Source organism: Nannospalax galili, unplaced genomic scaffold (genome assembly GCF_000622305.1).
Source record: "Nannospalax galili isolate Female #2095 unplaced genomic scaffold, S.galili_v1.0 scaffold591, whole genome shotgun sequence".
Taxonomy (NCBI): domain Eukaryota; kingdom Metazoa; phylum Chordata; class Mammalia; order Rodentia; family Spalacidae; genus Nannospalax; species Nannospalax galili.
This window is the reverse complement of record NW_008330926.1, coordinates 2,241,367-2,256,858: the sequence shown is the minus strand read 5'-3', so window position 1 is coordinate 2,256,858 and position 15,492 is coordinate 2,241,367. Positions and strand designations below refer to the sequence as shown.

General features: G+C 50.7%; 1 protein-coding gene across 1 annotated transcript in view; it reads right to left on the bottom strand.

Moving 5' to 3' along the window:
• Positions 1-4,311: 4,311 nt before the first annotated feature.
• The window catches only part of CUNH1orf61 (chromosome unknown C1orf61 homolog), a 31,373-nt gene continuing 20,192 nt past the window's right edge, over positions 4,312-15,492 (bottom strand). The window contains exons 7-10 of the mRNA XM_029556176.1: positions 11,958-12,068; positions 6,633-6,768; positions 5,348-5,457; positions 4,312-4,581 (exon numbers count right to left, since the gene is read on the bottom strand). Of these exons, the coding sequence (XP_029412036.1) occupies positions 5,403-5,457; positions 6,633-6,768; positions 11,958-12,068 (302 nt within the window). The 3' untranslated portion in view covers positions 4,312-4,581; positions 5,348-5,402. The remainder of the gene's footprint in view (positions 4,582-5,347; positions 5,458-6,632; positions 6,769-11,957; positions 12,069-15,492) is intronic.

Sequence of the window (15,492 nt, the reverse complement as noted above, 5' to 3'; positions counted from 1 at the left end):
GCAGACTAAGAGAAGTGCCTTGTGTGAGTGGGTGACAAAGGGCAGCCAGTGAACAGGAGATGGTTTTCCCAGGTGAGGGCACAGTGTGTGCAAAAGCTTGGAGGTGGATACTGGAGGAAGCCCACAGACCAGCTGAGCTGGACTTTGGCAACCAGGGGTCTTTGGGCTGTATCACTTGCAGCCTGAGGTCTGTAGTGTTTAAAGAGGGTTTGACCATCTGTCCCTTCCTAGCAAGAAAGAAGGGTCTAAAAGGGGCTACCCTGGTCAGGGGGACCCCTGGTACCTATTTGACTGGAGGGCTGGGCTGGGTTTCAGACAGGAATCTCTTTGATCTTTACTGTATGTTTGGGAAGGTTAAATAAACTGGTCAAGACTTAGCACACTGCATGCGTCCTGTTAATACTTTAGCCCTGGTCCTCTTTAGGTCACAGCTTCCACCTTGGTTTCTCAGGGTGGGCACAGGGCAGGGCAGTGCACCTGAGTGTGTCAGCTGGAATATCCCCAAGGAAGAAAAAGACATTCCTGCCCAGTTCCTCATGTCTGTGCTTCTCACCTCCTTTGAAAACACTCCCACTCATTACAGATCTACAGCCAGGCCCTGGCTCACACCCTTCTAAAGGCAGCAGCAATTAGATCCTTAGCATAGCCCCAACCCACCTGCTCCAGCATTTCAACCCTAATCCCTTAATCTCCCTTCATGGCAGACTGGCTCTGGGGCTTTTGCCCTGAACTGCCCCTTCCCTCCCTCTCTTCCCCCAATTAAGGGACTCTCTCTTTACAAAGAGCCCCTTTCCCAGGTAAAGGCCTCCTTGCCTGCAAGAAGGTCTAGGAGTAGCCCTCAGTGGCTCCCTTGGTGGCCATCTTGCTCCACCTGGAAGCCTCTTCAGAAGTGAAGCTGCCATCCATGGCCTCATGGCCCGAGTACAATCCGGGGATGCCTGAGATGGCGCCTTCCTCCTTGCTCTCTCTCCTCTTGTCCTGGTTTCTCGGAGTTTCCTGGAACAGTCTCCCCTGGCTCTTTCATAATGACTTCTGTTTTCATGTCAACACACCTACCCTGCCAGGGCTAGCTGCCTCCCTGTCATCTCCTTCCAGGAGCCACCAAGGCCTGTCACAGTGGAACTGGAGCCAGGGCCTTGATTGGATAGATACCTCCTGGTGATGGCCTATGGTGACCTCCAGCTGAACTTTGTAGGGCCCAGCCTCACCTGTCCCTCCTGTTCTCAGCTCTCAGCCACAGAGGGGTCAGCAGAGCCTCAAGGGGCTCTGTCCCTGGAGCTGCCAGCAGAAGTAGAGCAGTTAAGGGGTGGGACAAGGTGACCCAGCATACAAGTCTGTCAGAAGCTCTTTCCTGGGAAAGATCTGTCACTAATTGGCTTGCAAATGCCTTGTTTGTCCCCAGATTCATAGCCAGTGCTAAGGGCTTCCAGGGCCCCATGCTGGAGGGGTTTTCTGGGGGCAGTCTGTTCCTCTTCCCTCTGAGGTCTATGTGCTGGGGGGTGGGCAGAGTCGGGCACCAATGCCCAGCTGCCATCTGGCATTCCCACGGCTCCAGTGCCAGTGTTGTGAATGAGGGGGTGGGGGGGGACTGGGCTCCCCACCATCCTTCAGCTGGGACCACTGCCAAAGCCCCGAGGCTCCAGGAAATGATGGAGCTGGGGAGCAGCCATGGTGGGGGGGCTGGATGATACCACCGGGAAGGCGAGTCCAACAGAACTGGCATGGACCAAGCCTCCTGCAGGCTGAATGGGTAACAAGGGGCCTCTCTTCCCCAACACCTCTCTACAAAGGCCTTGGCTACGCCATTGGATAGGGAGGGGGGAAAGGGACTAGGGGCCACCAGAAGATAAAGGAGGTTGTTCTCAAAGGCTTCTGACCCTCTGTGCTCCTGGGTTGGGGTTCCTGGGCCTGAGTTCAGGCCCAACTTGGGCTTGGATATACTGAATAAAGTGACTTCTTTTCTAGCCTCTCTGGGTTTTTGTTTCCCTCATTGATGGTCCCTGACCTTCTTTCCAGCCCTGGTACTCCTCTCTTGGTGTCTGTCCTGCTTACCCAGCCACCTGTGGAGCCTCAGCCCTGAATCTTCGACAGTTCTTGGCCCTTGTCAGGAAGGCTCACTCTCCCTTTGCTATGGTGGCCTAGGAAGCTTCTAAAGTTGCTGTAAGCCAGTGGCTAGGGACCTGCCACTTGTAAGTTGTGTGTTCTGGAGGAGCCCCTTGGCTTCCCTAGGCCTGTCTGCCAAGGACTTGGAAGGGTCATTACTAGGCCAGAGATCCCTGTGAAGGGCCAGGAGGAGACCTAGCCAGAATGGCTGCTCCATGAGGTTCTTTGGCCCTGTTCCCCTCCGACTCACAGAGCTTCTACCAGCATGCCTGTTATTTCTGGGGCTGGGGTTGTTCTTTAAGGTTCCATCCCTGTGGTTTTTGCCTCACCTTTCCAGTAGCCTCTCTATATTCTGTTTTGTTTCCAGTTTCTTTCCCAGAACTGGCCATTTTTCTTCGGTCAGTCCTTCCTGAAGTCTAACCTTTCATTGAAGGTTGCCCCTCCCCAGGGGCTAGGCTTTTCCCAGGCTACCCTGCAGCTGGAGCCCAAGGAGAAAGGGAGGGGGCAGGATCTATGGTAACCCTGAGAAGAGAATGCTCTCTCCTCATCTGCATATAGACGGGCTCATCTGCATATACTCAGTGGGACTCTGAGAGCACATTCAGGAGACCGCAGCCTGGTTCCTCCCATCCCAGTCCTGGCATCCCTGTCTGGAGAGGGACCCTTCCCCGCCCTCCTGCCCCTGTCTGGGTCTGAGTCTTTCACTTTCTAAAAGGCAGCCCACCCTCTGTTGCTGCCTCTGCCTGCTGTCATCCCAACTTGTTTCCTGTCTTGTGTAGGGAGGAGCCCCTGTCCCCAACCTCTGCTGGTCCTTTGAGCCTCCTGCCACCTAGGGGGCTGCCAGTGCAGGCACAGGGTTGGCTCAGGGCTGGTGCTTCTTTCTGCCCCTATGGCCCCTGGACTGGTGTTCTAGCCAGGTCTGAACAAAAGCAGGGGGAGGGGTGGCCAGCTTTCTCTTGCCTACCCAGGGATCTACCATGGGGGAGGGGGTGGGCACAGTGAGTTCTTGCATGTTTGGCCTTGGAAAGGTTCCCTGAAAAGAGGGCTGGGACTCTCACAAGCACTCTCCTGGCCTGATGAGCCCCTTAAATAAGCCAGCAACACCTGTGGACCCTGTCCTTATGGGTCCAAGGTACCTTCCTGCCCAGCTCCAAGGTGTTGAGGATGCTGAAACTGGTCCTTTCTCCCCGCCCCCTCAGTTTCCTCTGTAAAATGAGGAACAGGGCTAGATCAGAGCACTTTTTATTTTTGTTGAAGTGTCATCTAAGGGCAGTGTCGGGTGTGTGCCCTGCACCTCAGGGGGAGCGCTGGTGGTGCTGCAAAGCTGGGTGTGGTGGTGGGGAAGGACCCAGTGGAGTAGTGCTTGGATGCCTGTGGACTCTCTCAGGAAGGTCTGAGGAGCTAGTGGCTGCCTCTTAGGAAAGGGGGTGGGTGGCTGAGGATACAGGTGGAACAGATATCTACTTTGTAAGATAGAATTATTTAGAGAAATTCTGAGATTCTAACTGAAGTTCTATGGAGAAATTGTGTTAAGACATGGAGGACTTCCTGGAGAGCACAGGAGAGCTTGAAAGGTGCAGTTGGGGCTCTGCTCGTTCTCTGGCAGTGGGGGAAAGAGCAACTTTTAAGAAGTGTTGAACATGAGTGTTGTGTTACAGGGGAAATGAGTTCAAGTGCACTGTCCCAGTTTCTTGCTGTAGTGCTTCCATGTTCTCTTGAGTTCCCTCTCAGGTTTTGTTATGGCTGAAACATCCTGCCTGCTATCTTGCTAGCCCTATTTATTTCCTTCTGTTCCACTTAGAGGCTAGAGACAGAACAGGAACAGGTAGCCTGTGGGATAGGGAGTGCTCCCTCTTTGTGGACTGTCAGACCAGGAAGCCATTTCTGAGGAAAAGCCTTTGCTGAGGGAGGCAGACACCTGTGCTCCCCAGGATGCGGAGCAACCCCACTCTGTCCTCTGGTCCTTGGTGAGTGTTGCCTTAGCTGGGAGGTGAACTGTTGCTTGGATGGAGTGGATCTCCATAACTGGTGGCGTTCTCATGAAGCTGGGGGATGGCAGAGAGGGTGGAAAGAGTCACACTGTCCACACACCACCACAGCCCTGCAGGTGGCTATATTGCTCTGCAGTGTTGCTCTCTGTTATGGAGAGCCCAGCATTCCCCCATTGTGCCCCACCTCTCCAAGCCCAGCACATCCAAAGGCAACTGCTGCTGTTCAATATACAAGTCTCTTTATTGGTCATGGGGTGGGACTTGAGGACTCAGCCAAGAGGAGAACTGAGGAAAGGGACAGGTCAGGCTGGACAGCTTGCTGGAAGCCACCAGGCAAGCAAGGCCCTTGTCCCATGACCCTGGGAGAAACTATGTAGGCTGCACCTCTGCCTCTGCACTTCTTGCTGGAACAGAGAGCCCCTTGGCGGTCTGGACACACACCTGACCTTGGAGAGGGTACAGGGCCAAGTCAGGTCTTCTTTTTGAGCTGCAAAGAGAAATTGTCAAGAAAGCCTGTTATCCTAGCACACAGGAGCCAGAGGCAGGGGATTGCTCCAAGTTCCATACAACAGTACTCTATATCAAAACACACATATTCAGACACACATACTCACATATTCTCAGACACACATTCAGACACACATGCACACTTAACACTCCACACACATTCAGACACAAATTTACCCACTCAGATAAAGAAAAGCACTCTTTGACTGGAGACCTTAGTTAGGATCAGGCAGAGGAAAAGCTACCTATGCCTGGAAAGGTGTCCCCTCCAACAGTAGGCAAGGAGTTGGGGAGGGTATCATGACAAGGGAGCCACCATGAATGAAGGTAGCCAAGTCTAAGGATCTCCTCTAGTCACCCCCAGGGCACTGAGGGCAGGGTGCTTAGGACCAAGCTCAGATTCCAAGAATTCTAGAACTGTGGCAGAAGCCCAGGGAAGTTGCTTGTGAAAGGCAGGAGCATGTGTCCCTTGGGCCAGAGAGCGGGATCTGAGTGACGTCCATAGCTCAGGTGGCCTCTTTCCCAGTCCTGTCTTCAACCCCTGGAGACAACTAAAGCTTTCCTTCGAGGCTTCTAAGTTGGGTATGGTTCTCTGGGCTCTGGCCCTCCAGACTATGTGGGGAACCTGTTCCGAAGGAGGTCAGGAGGGCGGGAGCAGAGTCTGAAACACCCCAGTGCTCGCAACCTGTGACCCTGGGAAAGAAGCATCTGACTGCTCCTGTGGACATGGGAACAGGAAGAATCACCTGGTTTTCAGCCAGGGCAGATGAGCTGAGATAAGGTCTGGACAGGCTTCCAGAGTCAAGCGGTTACCAAGGTGCCTTCCTTCCTAGGGCAGAAGCTGGGCCTAGGAAACCTACAAAGAAAGGAGGTTTAGCCAGGTTTAGCAGCATAGCTGGCCTGCAGCTTGGGAAACCTTCAACATTCCCTCAGCCACCTTCCCCTCAGCCTTATTATCTAAGGAAGGAATTAATTCCAGAGTGAGCAGACGGTCTCTGTCAAACCATTGAGCCACCCAGCTCCACTCACCCTCATCTTCCTGATGCCTGGACTCCCCTCAGCCTTTCCACACACTTCTCTGCCCTTAGCTCCTCCTCTCCCCACCTTTGCCTTGACTGGAGGAGTTGGGGTGAGAAGTATGCTGGTCCATCATCATACTGAGAGACCCCCTAAAGTTGCTTATCCCAAACTTGGGTTCTTCCAGGTTTGGCTTCCAGGTCAGCTGCAGCTCCTCAGAGGCTCCCCCAATCCCAAGTCTGTTAGCCTAGTTCCCTCCACATTTCTGCCCACTCTGCCAAGGAGCCCCACCCCCAAGATGGCAGGATTTGGGGGGAACAGAAGGAGAGATCCATGTGTAGCAAAGTCAGAGAGGGGTTGTAGATATGACTCAGGACAGGGCCTACCCTGTTAGGGAAGAAGAAATTCAGATGACAGGGCCAGCCAGGATCTGTCAGCAACAGTAAAGAGGCAAGGGCTGGGGAGAGGGGTAGGAACAGTTCCATCATAAATTACCCTGCCCTCTCACACAGCCCTGTCCTCAGCTGAGAGCAGGGCCTTTTCCCTTTATACCTGTTTCTCAGCCAGCTGGCCCTACTCAGTGCTCTGCATCTTTGAAGCCAAGACAGCCATTCCTCGCTTTCTGTTGGGCAAAAGAAGGAACTGGATTTTTAGGGCCCTGTGGGAGCCTTCTGAGTAGTCCAAAGGCCTGGACATGCAGCCTAGGAAATGGCTCTACCCCAGTGGTCTCTGGCTCCTGACTCCTTTAGGGTGCTGATAGGGAACAAGGAAGGGGAATTATTGAGTGGGGGCCCCCAAGTCTTTTTTAAAAAAATTTATTACAAGGCCAGCCGTGATGGCACACACCTTTAATCCCAGCACTTGGGAGGCTGAGGCAGGAGAATGATGAGTTCGAGACCAGCTTTTGAGACCTTGTCTCAAATAAAGCAAAATTAAGGGGCTGGAGAGATGGGTCAGTGGTTAAGAGCACTGGCTGCTCTTGTAGAGGACCTAGGTTCTGTTCCTAGCACTCACATGGTGGCTGACAACTGTTTATAACTCCAGTTCCAGGGGATCCAACGCTCTCTTCCGGCTTCCGAAGGCATTGCATGACAAGGGTGCCTTATACATTTCAGTAGACAGAAACTCCATAGGACTGGCTTGTGTTGCTCTGGAAAACATGAAGAGGACTGAGGGAAGGAACAGGGCTAGCTGTGGGTAATCTAAGGGAGACAACCCCCTCATGTTGCTGGAAGGTATTCACACATGGTCAACCTCTAATGGAATCTTCTACCCTGCCCTCTCACTCAGCCCTCCCCTCGGCCTCCCCTCGGCCAGTACCAGCAAGATTCCACCCTTTACAGCAGACCTGAGACCTGAGACTCAGCTCCAGTCACAGATCCCAGTCACACTTCCCAGAGAGGCACCCAGAGCACCTCTACTCTCCCTGCCATCATCTCAAGGTCCTGGCTTAAGGCTTAGGTTTCTGGAAACCGCTTCACCTACCTCCAGTGGCCCCTCTTACTGTGTCCCTCAGTATTCACCATTGAACACTGGACATCTGTATGCTCCTTACAAAGCATGGTCATTTATACCACCTCATTTGACTGTCAGGGTGACCATGGCAGGAAGAAATTAGAGCCCAAAGGCATTGCCTATTCCCTTTCTCCACTAACAAGTGAGGGAAACCAGAATTTGTGTCCCAACCAGCCTGTCCAACTCAAATCTCAACCCCAAACCTCTCTTTGGTTGCCCTTCCTGCAGCCAGAGCCGTTGACCAGGCAAACCTGTGCACAAGATCCAGGCAGAGCTTGTGCCTGCAGTCACTCTACTCTTTCAAGTACTCAAAACTCAAAGAACAATTAGAAGGGTCAGGTAGGCAGTGAGGGTCTGGTGATAACGGAGAAGGTCTCTCCACAGTAACCTAGGAAGGGACACCGAGAGAAGGCCAGGAGAGAACTTGTGCTGAGGAAGACAAGAGTGGTTTGGGCACAGGTGGCCTAGGGCCTTGTTTTTTGTCTTTGGTAAGTGCTGCTTTTCTATCCTCCTAACACAGCCCTCCTTGCAGTAGGAATCCAGTGACAGCCCCTCTGGGCTCTAGTGGGACCAAGCCCAGAGGCTGGGGAGAGCTTGTCTGATTTAGGGAAGGAGAAGCTGGTAGGATCAAGAGGCACAGCTGGGTAAAATGGGAGGTGGGCAGAGATAGGGCCTTGATAATAGACCTGGAGGCCTGGCTGGGTGATAGACAGGAGCCTGGCCTGGGAACAGCCACAGCCTCACTGTGAGATGGTGGACAGGCCTGGTGCAGACCTGCTGAAGTCTAAGGCTGCCCCTTAATCTCACTCCTCCAACCGCGCCTATGTAGCACTGAAGTCCCTAGGAGCTAAGTCCCCTCACCTGACAAGCACTTCCAGGGACACTTACAGAGAAGCCTTTGTATGGAGGCTGGCACCTCACTTACATTCCAGACTAGGGGCCAGCAGCACCTTCTCTCCTCCCCACTCCCTTGTTCTCAGAATTACTTTAGACTGGCCTCTGGATCCCTCTGGATCCCTCTCTCCATTTTAGTTCCTCATGCCTTGTAGTCCTTGACCTCTTGAATTTTTTTTTTTTTTTTGTAAGAAAACTCAGAGACTAGTAAGTCCCTCCTAGAAATGATGTGCTACTCCTCTGCTATCTGTCCTAGCATCTCTGAGACTGTGTCTGACTTCCCTGGATCCTCACCATTAAACCAGCCTCCCTGCTTCAGCATCTGAGGCTTGTGATAATAGAACTTCTCCCTGTTTCTTCATCTTTTTGGTACAGACTCCCTTTGAGGGGCACGCTAGTTCATGCTATTTCTTTCTTGATGTCTATTTCCCATCACCTACCTCCTCAGAGTCCTGCATACCTTGCATTACTTCTCTCTTAGGGCCCTCCAGGAAGCCCCTGGGGCAGGCTACAGTACAACCACTGGACTGTGGTGGCTTGTGTCTGCTTCCCTCACTGAACACAGAGCCTCTACAGAGCCAAGGAAGTTGTGTGCCCCCCAAACCCTCACTTAGCCCCTGCATAGCACCTGGCATGATGTAGACACTCAAAGTGCCTGCTGAATGTAGGTGCCAACATGGAGGCAGGGGTAAGGGAAAGAAAGGCCCAGATACATGAAGTGCGACAAGGAGGAAATGACAGGATTTAAGACTGATTTGGATTTGAACTGAGGGGCTGGAAAGATGGCTCAGCAGTTAAGAGCACTTACTGCTCTGGCAGAGGACCTGGGTTCAGTTTCCAGCACCTACATGGCATCTAACAACCATCTGTAACTCCAGTTCCAGGGAATCTGATGTTCTCTTCTGACCTCAGTGGGTATTACATAACATCTTACATACATGCAGGCAATATACATAAAATAAAAATAATAAATAAAATATTTTTTTAAAAAAGGATTTGAGTTTAGAGGAAAGGAAACAAGAAGGTGGACATGACTCCCACTTGAAGTCAATGAGCATCTGAACTCCCTTGAATGGTCCCCTCCTGAGCTCTGCCACTTCAGAAGACAGCTGCTCCTTGTAGCTAAGGCCTGGGCATGTGACCATTCCAGTCTCTAATCTGAGAGCTAATGCAGACCTTGGGCAGTAATTAGGTATAAATCTGCAGTTGTGGATAGACTAAGCTTAAGGAAATGAGTGTTTCTAACTTCAGAGGATAGTTGGAAGTGACAAAAGTGAGTAAGTGGGAGAGATCAAGAGTTGCTGGCACTTTGTGGAACTGGTTGATCCAGAAGACTGAATGGATAGAACCAAGAGCAAGTCATTTAAGATATAACACCAGAAGTTGGGGCTGGAGAGATGGCTCAGAGGTTAAGAACACTGACTGTTTTTGCAGAAGACCCGGGTTTGAATCCCAGCACCCACATGGCAGCTAACAACTGTCCGTAACTCCAGTTCCAGGGAATCTGACAGCCTCTTCTGTTCTCCGTGGGCATTGCATGACACAGGTGCACTTACCTACACACAGGCAATACACGCATACACATAAAATAAAAATAATAAATAAAATATTTTTAAAAAGATATAACACCAGAAGCAAAGCCAATGGGGAGGGTGAGAAAGCCAAATCAGCATAAAATTATCCACAGAAGACCATTCAAGGAAGGGCACTGGGCCCAGTTGAGAGGCTGTGAGTGGATTACAGAAGGCACAGTTTCACCAGATCTGTGAAGACAGTAGTGGACAGAAGGAGAGAAGGTGTGGCATCACCTCTAATATACAGTGGCTCTTCACAGCCCCGAGAGCTTCCAGCTGGCAGATGATCCTGCCTGCCCACACCTTACCTTGTCTCTCTCTTGCTGGTCTTCCAAACTCTGATTCCTCCAGCATCTTTGCTACCACCCATGGTCTTGAGTCCTTCAGTGCTGAAGCCTCTCTGAGCCACCCGGCTCAGGTGCTGAACCTCACAGCTCTTCTGGTAGCATCCTTCCCCATCTCTTCCCTCTTTCTCTCTCTCTAATTCCACTAGTTTGGAATATTCAACTCTATTCTTGGTCAGCCAGGAAACCCTTTACTATGGTGTCACTCTCCTCCATGCCCACTACCGAGGCCTGGCTCTCAGCCCACACTTCTCAGAGGCGGCCATTTTACAGGCGCTAGCTACCTAAGATGGCGGCCTCCCTCTTCCTCGGCTTCCGTTCCCACAGCCTATCCTGCCTCTTTCTTTCTGAAGCCTGATGCCAACAAGGTGGGGGGCCAGGCTGAAGAGCCAAGGCTGGAGGAAGCAAGACAAAAAAGGACAGGAAAGGCAGTCCCTTGGCATCCCTCTTTGGCATTTGAGTCTTACCAGGGAGGGAGGGCAGAGAGGAAGAAAGAAAGTAGTGTGAGTTTTTATTTCTATCCTTTTCCTGCCACCTCCCCCACAGACCTCCCCCAACACTTTGATGGAAAAAAATCTCTCCCCTTTTTCCTCTACAACCCCTCACCCCTTTTTTCCTGGCTTCTACCATGAGCCTCCTGCAATGCAAATGAACTGTATTATGCAAATATATGCAAATAAGGCTTAACGAGCGGAAGGAGGGGGCAGAATGCTTAATGAGTAATGGTGAGGGTACAGATGGAGGGTGTCAGGAATGACTCCCTCCTCCTTTCTGTTCCCACAGCCTAGAGGTTTGCTAGAGGTACCAGGGTGTCCCTCAGTTCTGGGGAAGTGTGAAAGGTCGTGGTCCCAACTCAGCCCATTGCTTCAGCTGAGAATGCCTAGAATGGCTTTGATTATGGGTGAGGCACAGGAAAGGGGTTAAGTAGAAGGGATGGTGCCTACATGCTTACCCGAACACTGATATGTGTCAGTTTCCCTGCCCCTGTAGCCTTTGGTTCTGGGTGCTGGGGGCCCTGATTGTGAAGGGTAAGGCTAGGTATCAGAAAGGGTTCCCAAGGGAGGATTCCCAGCAAGACCCAGGTTGCTCCTAGAGGTGGGGGTGAGAGCTATCTTTTTTGTGCTTTGGGGATGGGGGTTGGGATGGTTACCATGGCAACATAGCACAGAACACCCACCTCACCAACATTCAGCCCCAGAGGATTTAGGGGTTGGGGGTGGGTAATGGACTGACATCCCCTGATGCCCCTGCCACCTGGCACTGCCAGCCGGAGATGGCAGCATCAAATCTGAGAGAATGCTCCCTTTGTTTCTAGGCTCACAGTGTTGGGGGAGCAAGCACGGGCACACAGAAGGGCCTTTCCCAGGCCCTGTTCCAGTTTGCATGACTCCTGCTGGCCTCCAGAGACTCCTGGGGCCATCCACTGGCCTATGTACCCTGGCAGATGGTAGCCCCTTTGGCTTTTTTTCTCCTGGCTTGCCAGCTCCTGCTAGGTAAGCCTTCCTAGTGCCTTCTGCAGGGCTTTCCCTCCAAGCTTCCTCAGCCAGTGAGAGCAGTCAGTTTCACCTCTTCCTGGCTCTCATGGACGTCTCACAGGCTCAGACATGTATCCTGTCCTTCTGTGTATGGGGATAACCTATGCAAAACTCCTGCCAGCATTGGGTGAGGAGACTCCAAAAGGAGGGCCTTCATGCCCCACATACCTGCTGAGTGGCCTGTGTCACATTTCTTTCCCTCCCTGGAGTTCTGTACAGTGACAGAAGGTGATGATGACTGAGGCTTGTTTTAGCTTCAGTTGAGCTGTACACTCTGTCTTAACATGGCTCAGGTGGAATCCTTCCTAACCCTGAGCGGCATCCTTATTCAATCTCCTCATATAGGACAAGCTCTATATTCTAGAGGTAGGCATGGCACAGCCCTCAGGCTTTGCTTCTCCTGAGTCTCCCTCAGATTCAGAATGTAGTGCTGGCTATCTGCCCGGAGACCAGTGAGGCCAGTGTTTTCTCACTCACCCACCGCCAGGAGCTGTCCGTGGTGCTGGAGATGCCACTGGGCCAAAGATCGGAGTCCACAGAGGGGAAAGAGGGCGGGAGGGTGGAGTACCCACCCGCCCAGGTGAAGAGCTGAAGGGAAGAGAAGGAGACATTTGGGTACAGCAAGAAAAAAGCTATCTTGAAGGGAGTCTCCCTTGGGACCGACTCTCTCTCTCTCTCTCTCTCTCTCTCTCTCTCTCTCTCTCCCTCTCTCTCCCCCTCTCTCCCTCCCTCCCTCTGAGGCAAGGCTTGAGCTTCCTAGCTCAGCCCTTGAGCAAGGCTGAGGAGAAAGCCCTTTAAATTCCATCCAACATACTAAGCCAAGGAATATAGTAATAAACATGAGAAAGAGACTCAACCTGTCTGATAGCATTAGAGATATCAAGGGCTTGGGAGGAAGGCAAGATCAGGCTGTGTGTGTGTGTGTGTGTGTGTGTGTGTGTGGTCTGTGTGTCTGTGTCTGTGTGCAAGTCCTGGCCACAGAGATGAGACTGATGCCAAGATCTCATTCCCACCCTCCTATTATTGGGCTGGGCTGGGCTCATCTTTATTTGGAGGAAAAGAAAGAAAGAAAGAAAGAAAGAAAGAAAGAAAGAAAGAAAGAAAGAAAGAAAGAAAGAAAGAAAGAAAGAAAGAAGGAGCTCCCTAGGTTAAAACCAAGTTAATAATCACTGCCCTAGAAGGAGACAGATAAGAAAAGCTACCTGAGCAGCTGGAAGAAAAGACACCTTAGAAGAAGGGAAGGACAGGGGAAAAAAAGGCTTGGGAAATAGACCCCGGGCCTAGCCTAGTCCCCATTCAGGTGTTGGGCTTGTCTCTTCTGTCTTGTGAAAACTCAAACCACACAACGCAGTGAGATGTACAGTGTCCCCACTGGACACCCTGTACATAGGTTAGGAATGGGTGCCACGATTGAGGGCATGCTGCTCCCCTCACCCAGAAGGTCCCCAGGGAAGCAGCCATGGATGGTAAACAGCAACAATGGTCCCTTTCAGTGTCCAGACTTCAGCCCTTCAGCCCAATTAGCAGACACAGCAAACAGCAATTCAGCTGCCTTCAGCTGCTGTCATAACAAACTCAGAGCTGCCTTAATGGGGGGATTAGGGCAGGAGGAGGAGTGTCACTCTAGCCCTGGCAGAGCCTGGGTGGCAAGGAGCCTCCCTTTTTTCTCACCTCTCTCCTAGATAAATGCACACACACCCACCCTTCCTTCCATAACCTTACTCTTCACTCTCCTCAAAAGCCCAAAATGTTTTCTAGCTTTATCTCCTCTTCCCCTGCAGTGACTTGAAATTATTAACCTAAATTCACTTATCCCCTGTGGGAGTTATCCCATCTGGCCTATGGGTGCTATAACTTCATCTCTATTGTGAGATCTTTTAAAAATGACTTTCTGGGGGCTGGAGAGATGGCTCAGTGGTTAAGAACACTGACTGTTCTTGCAGAAGACCCAGGTTTGAATCCCAGCACCCACATGGCAGCTAACAACTGTCCATAACTCCAGTTCCAAGGGATCTGACAGCCTCTTCTGTCCTCCACGGGCATTGCACACCACAGGTGCACTTACCTACATGCAGGCATAACACTCATACACATAAAATAAAAATAATAAATAAAATAAAATATAGATTTTCTGGGTCCAGAGAGATAGTTCAGTGGTTAAGAGCACTGGCTGCTCTTGCGGAGGACCCAGGTTCAATTTCCAGCACACACATGGTGGCTAACAATGATCTGTAACTCCAGTTCCAGGAGAATCCAACACCCTTTTCTGACCTCTGAGGGCATTGCATGACACGGGTACACTTACATATATATGCAGGCAATATACTCATACACTCCTGAGTGCTGAGATTATAAACATGAACTACTAAACCTGACTCCTGCTTTTAGTGACTCTAGAATCTACAAATTTAATGGCAGAATATTAGAGCTATTACTTACACATTATGCATAAGTCAGTTTGCAGGCAATAAACAAGTGCTTTTACAGGTAAGTGAAGGTACATTAAGAGAAAGCGCTGGGCGTGGTGGTGCACGCCTTTAATCCCAGCACTTGGGAGGCAGAGGCAGGTGGATCTCTGTGAGTTCAAGGCCAGCCTGGTCTACATAGTGAGTTCCAGGACAGCTGGAGCTACAGAGAGACCCTGTCTCACAAAGACCAAAGAGAGAGAGAGAGAGAGAGAGAGAGAGAGAGAGAAAGGGCACAGAGCTAGGTATCAGGCACATATATATATGACCATTCTGCCTTGTGGACCATAGCTCTTCCCCTAATGGGCTTCTCAAGGGTTTGTCTGTTCTCCCCAGGAGTCTCTCAGCTCTCAAAGCTGGAAAGGGAGGAGTAAATCTCTTCATTTAAATGTTTACAGTTCCTTAGTCACAAACATGCCAGAGATCTCTTTCCAAACTATGGCCTTCATGGGTCTGCAGCCTAAGGACAGCCTCCCTGTAGGTGTAACTTCATGGAGTGTAGAGTTCCTCTTTTGTTGCACAGAACAATGTGGGCAACTCAGAGGTACTGTGTACTTGGGGTGACTGAAGCCTGAGGCCAGGGTACCATCCTCAGCACCACAAAACAAAACAAAATTCCCTTAAGGGGTAAATTCCTCTCTGCTTTACACAAATACCTGAATCAAGCCTCAGAGGTAGGCAGGTCTGCTGAGCAAGATGCTGACTTTATTCAATTTCCTTTTTTTTCCCTAATTCTTCCCTTCTAAGTTTGCTGATTAAGATGTTATATTCATAGATTGCAAGGGCCTTCCGGCAAGACCTTTTTGATGCCTAAAATCAGAGGTGGGGGGATTGTTTGTCCCTGGGTGAGGGTATGGGTGATCATGCAAAATTGAATCAAATATTTACAAGAAAGTTGTCTTTGGTTGCCTAGACTGACAACACCATACAGGAGTATTACGATAAGGGACTTGAAGAAAAGTGGATCAAGAAACCAACTGAGAATTTGGTTTCCAGTAAATCTCGGTGGATGTAGCAAGCTTTGAAGAATAGAACTGGCAGTTACTAGACACAGACAGAGCTGTGATGAGACAAGAGAAATTCCCTCATTGGTAGCTGGTGACAATGCTCTTCTGCCTCCCTGTACTCCAACCGAAGCAGTTTTCCTACCGGGTTTAACTGGAGGAAGAGGGTTGCTATGTGGTATAAAGAATGGGGAGAGGGGTGATCCATACACAATGGCTTACGTCTGTAATCCTAGCATTTGAGAGACTGATGTAAGAGGATTGCCATGCCAGCCTGGGCTACAAAGTAAGACCCTATCTCAAAAACAGGAGCAAGAAATAGCTTGGAGCATAAAGGCATCTCCTACCAAGCCTAACATCTGAGTTCAAGTCCCAGAACCCACATGATTGAAGGAGAGAACTGACTACCACAAGTTGTCCTCTGACCTGCAAAAGTGTGCTGCTGTGGTATGAACACACACACACACACACACACACACACACACACACATACACACACACGCTCCCACACATAATTCGAACAAATGTTTTTCTTCAAAATAA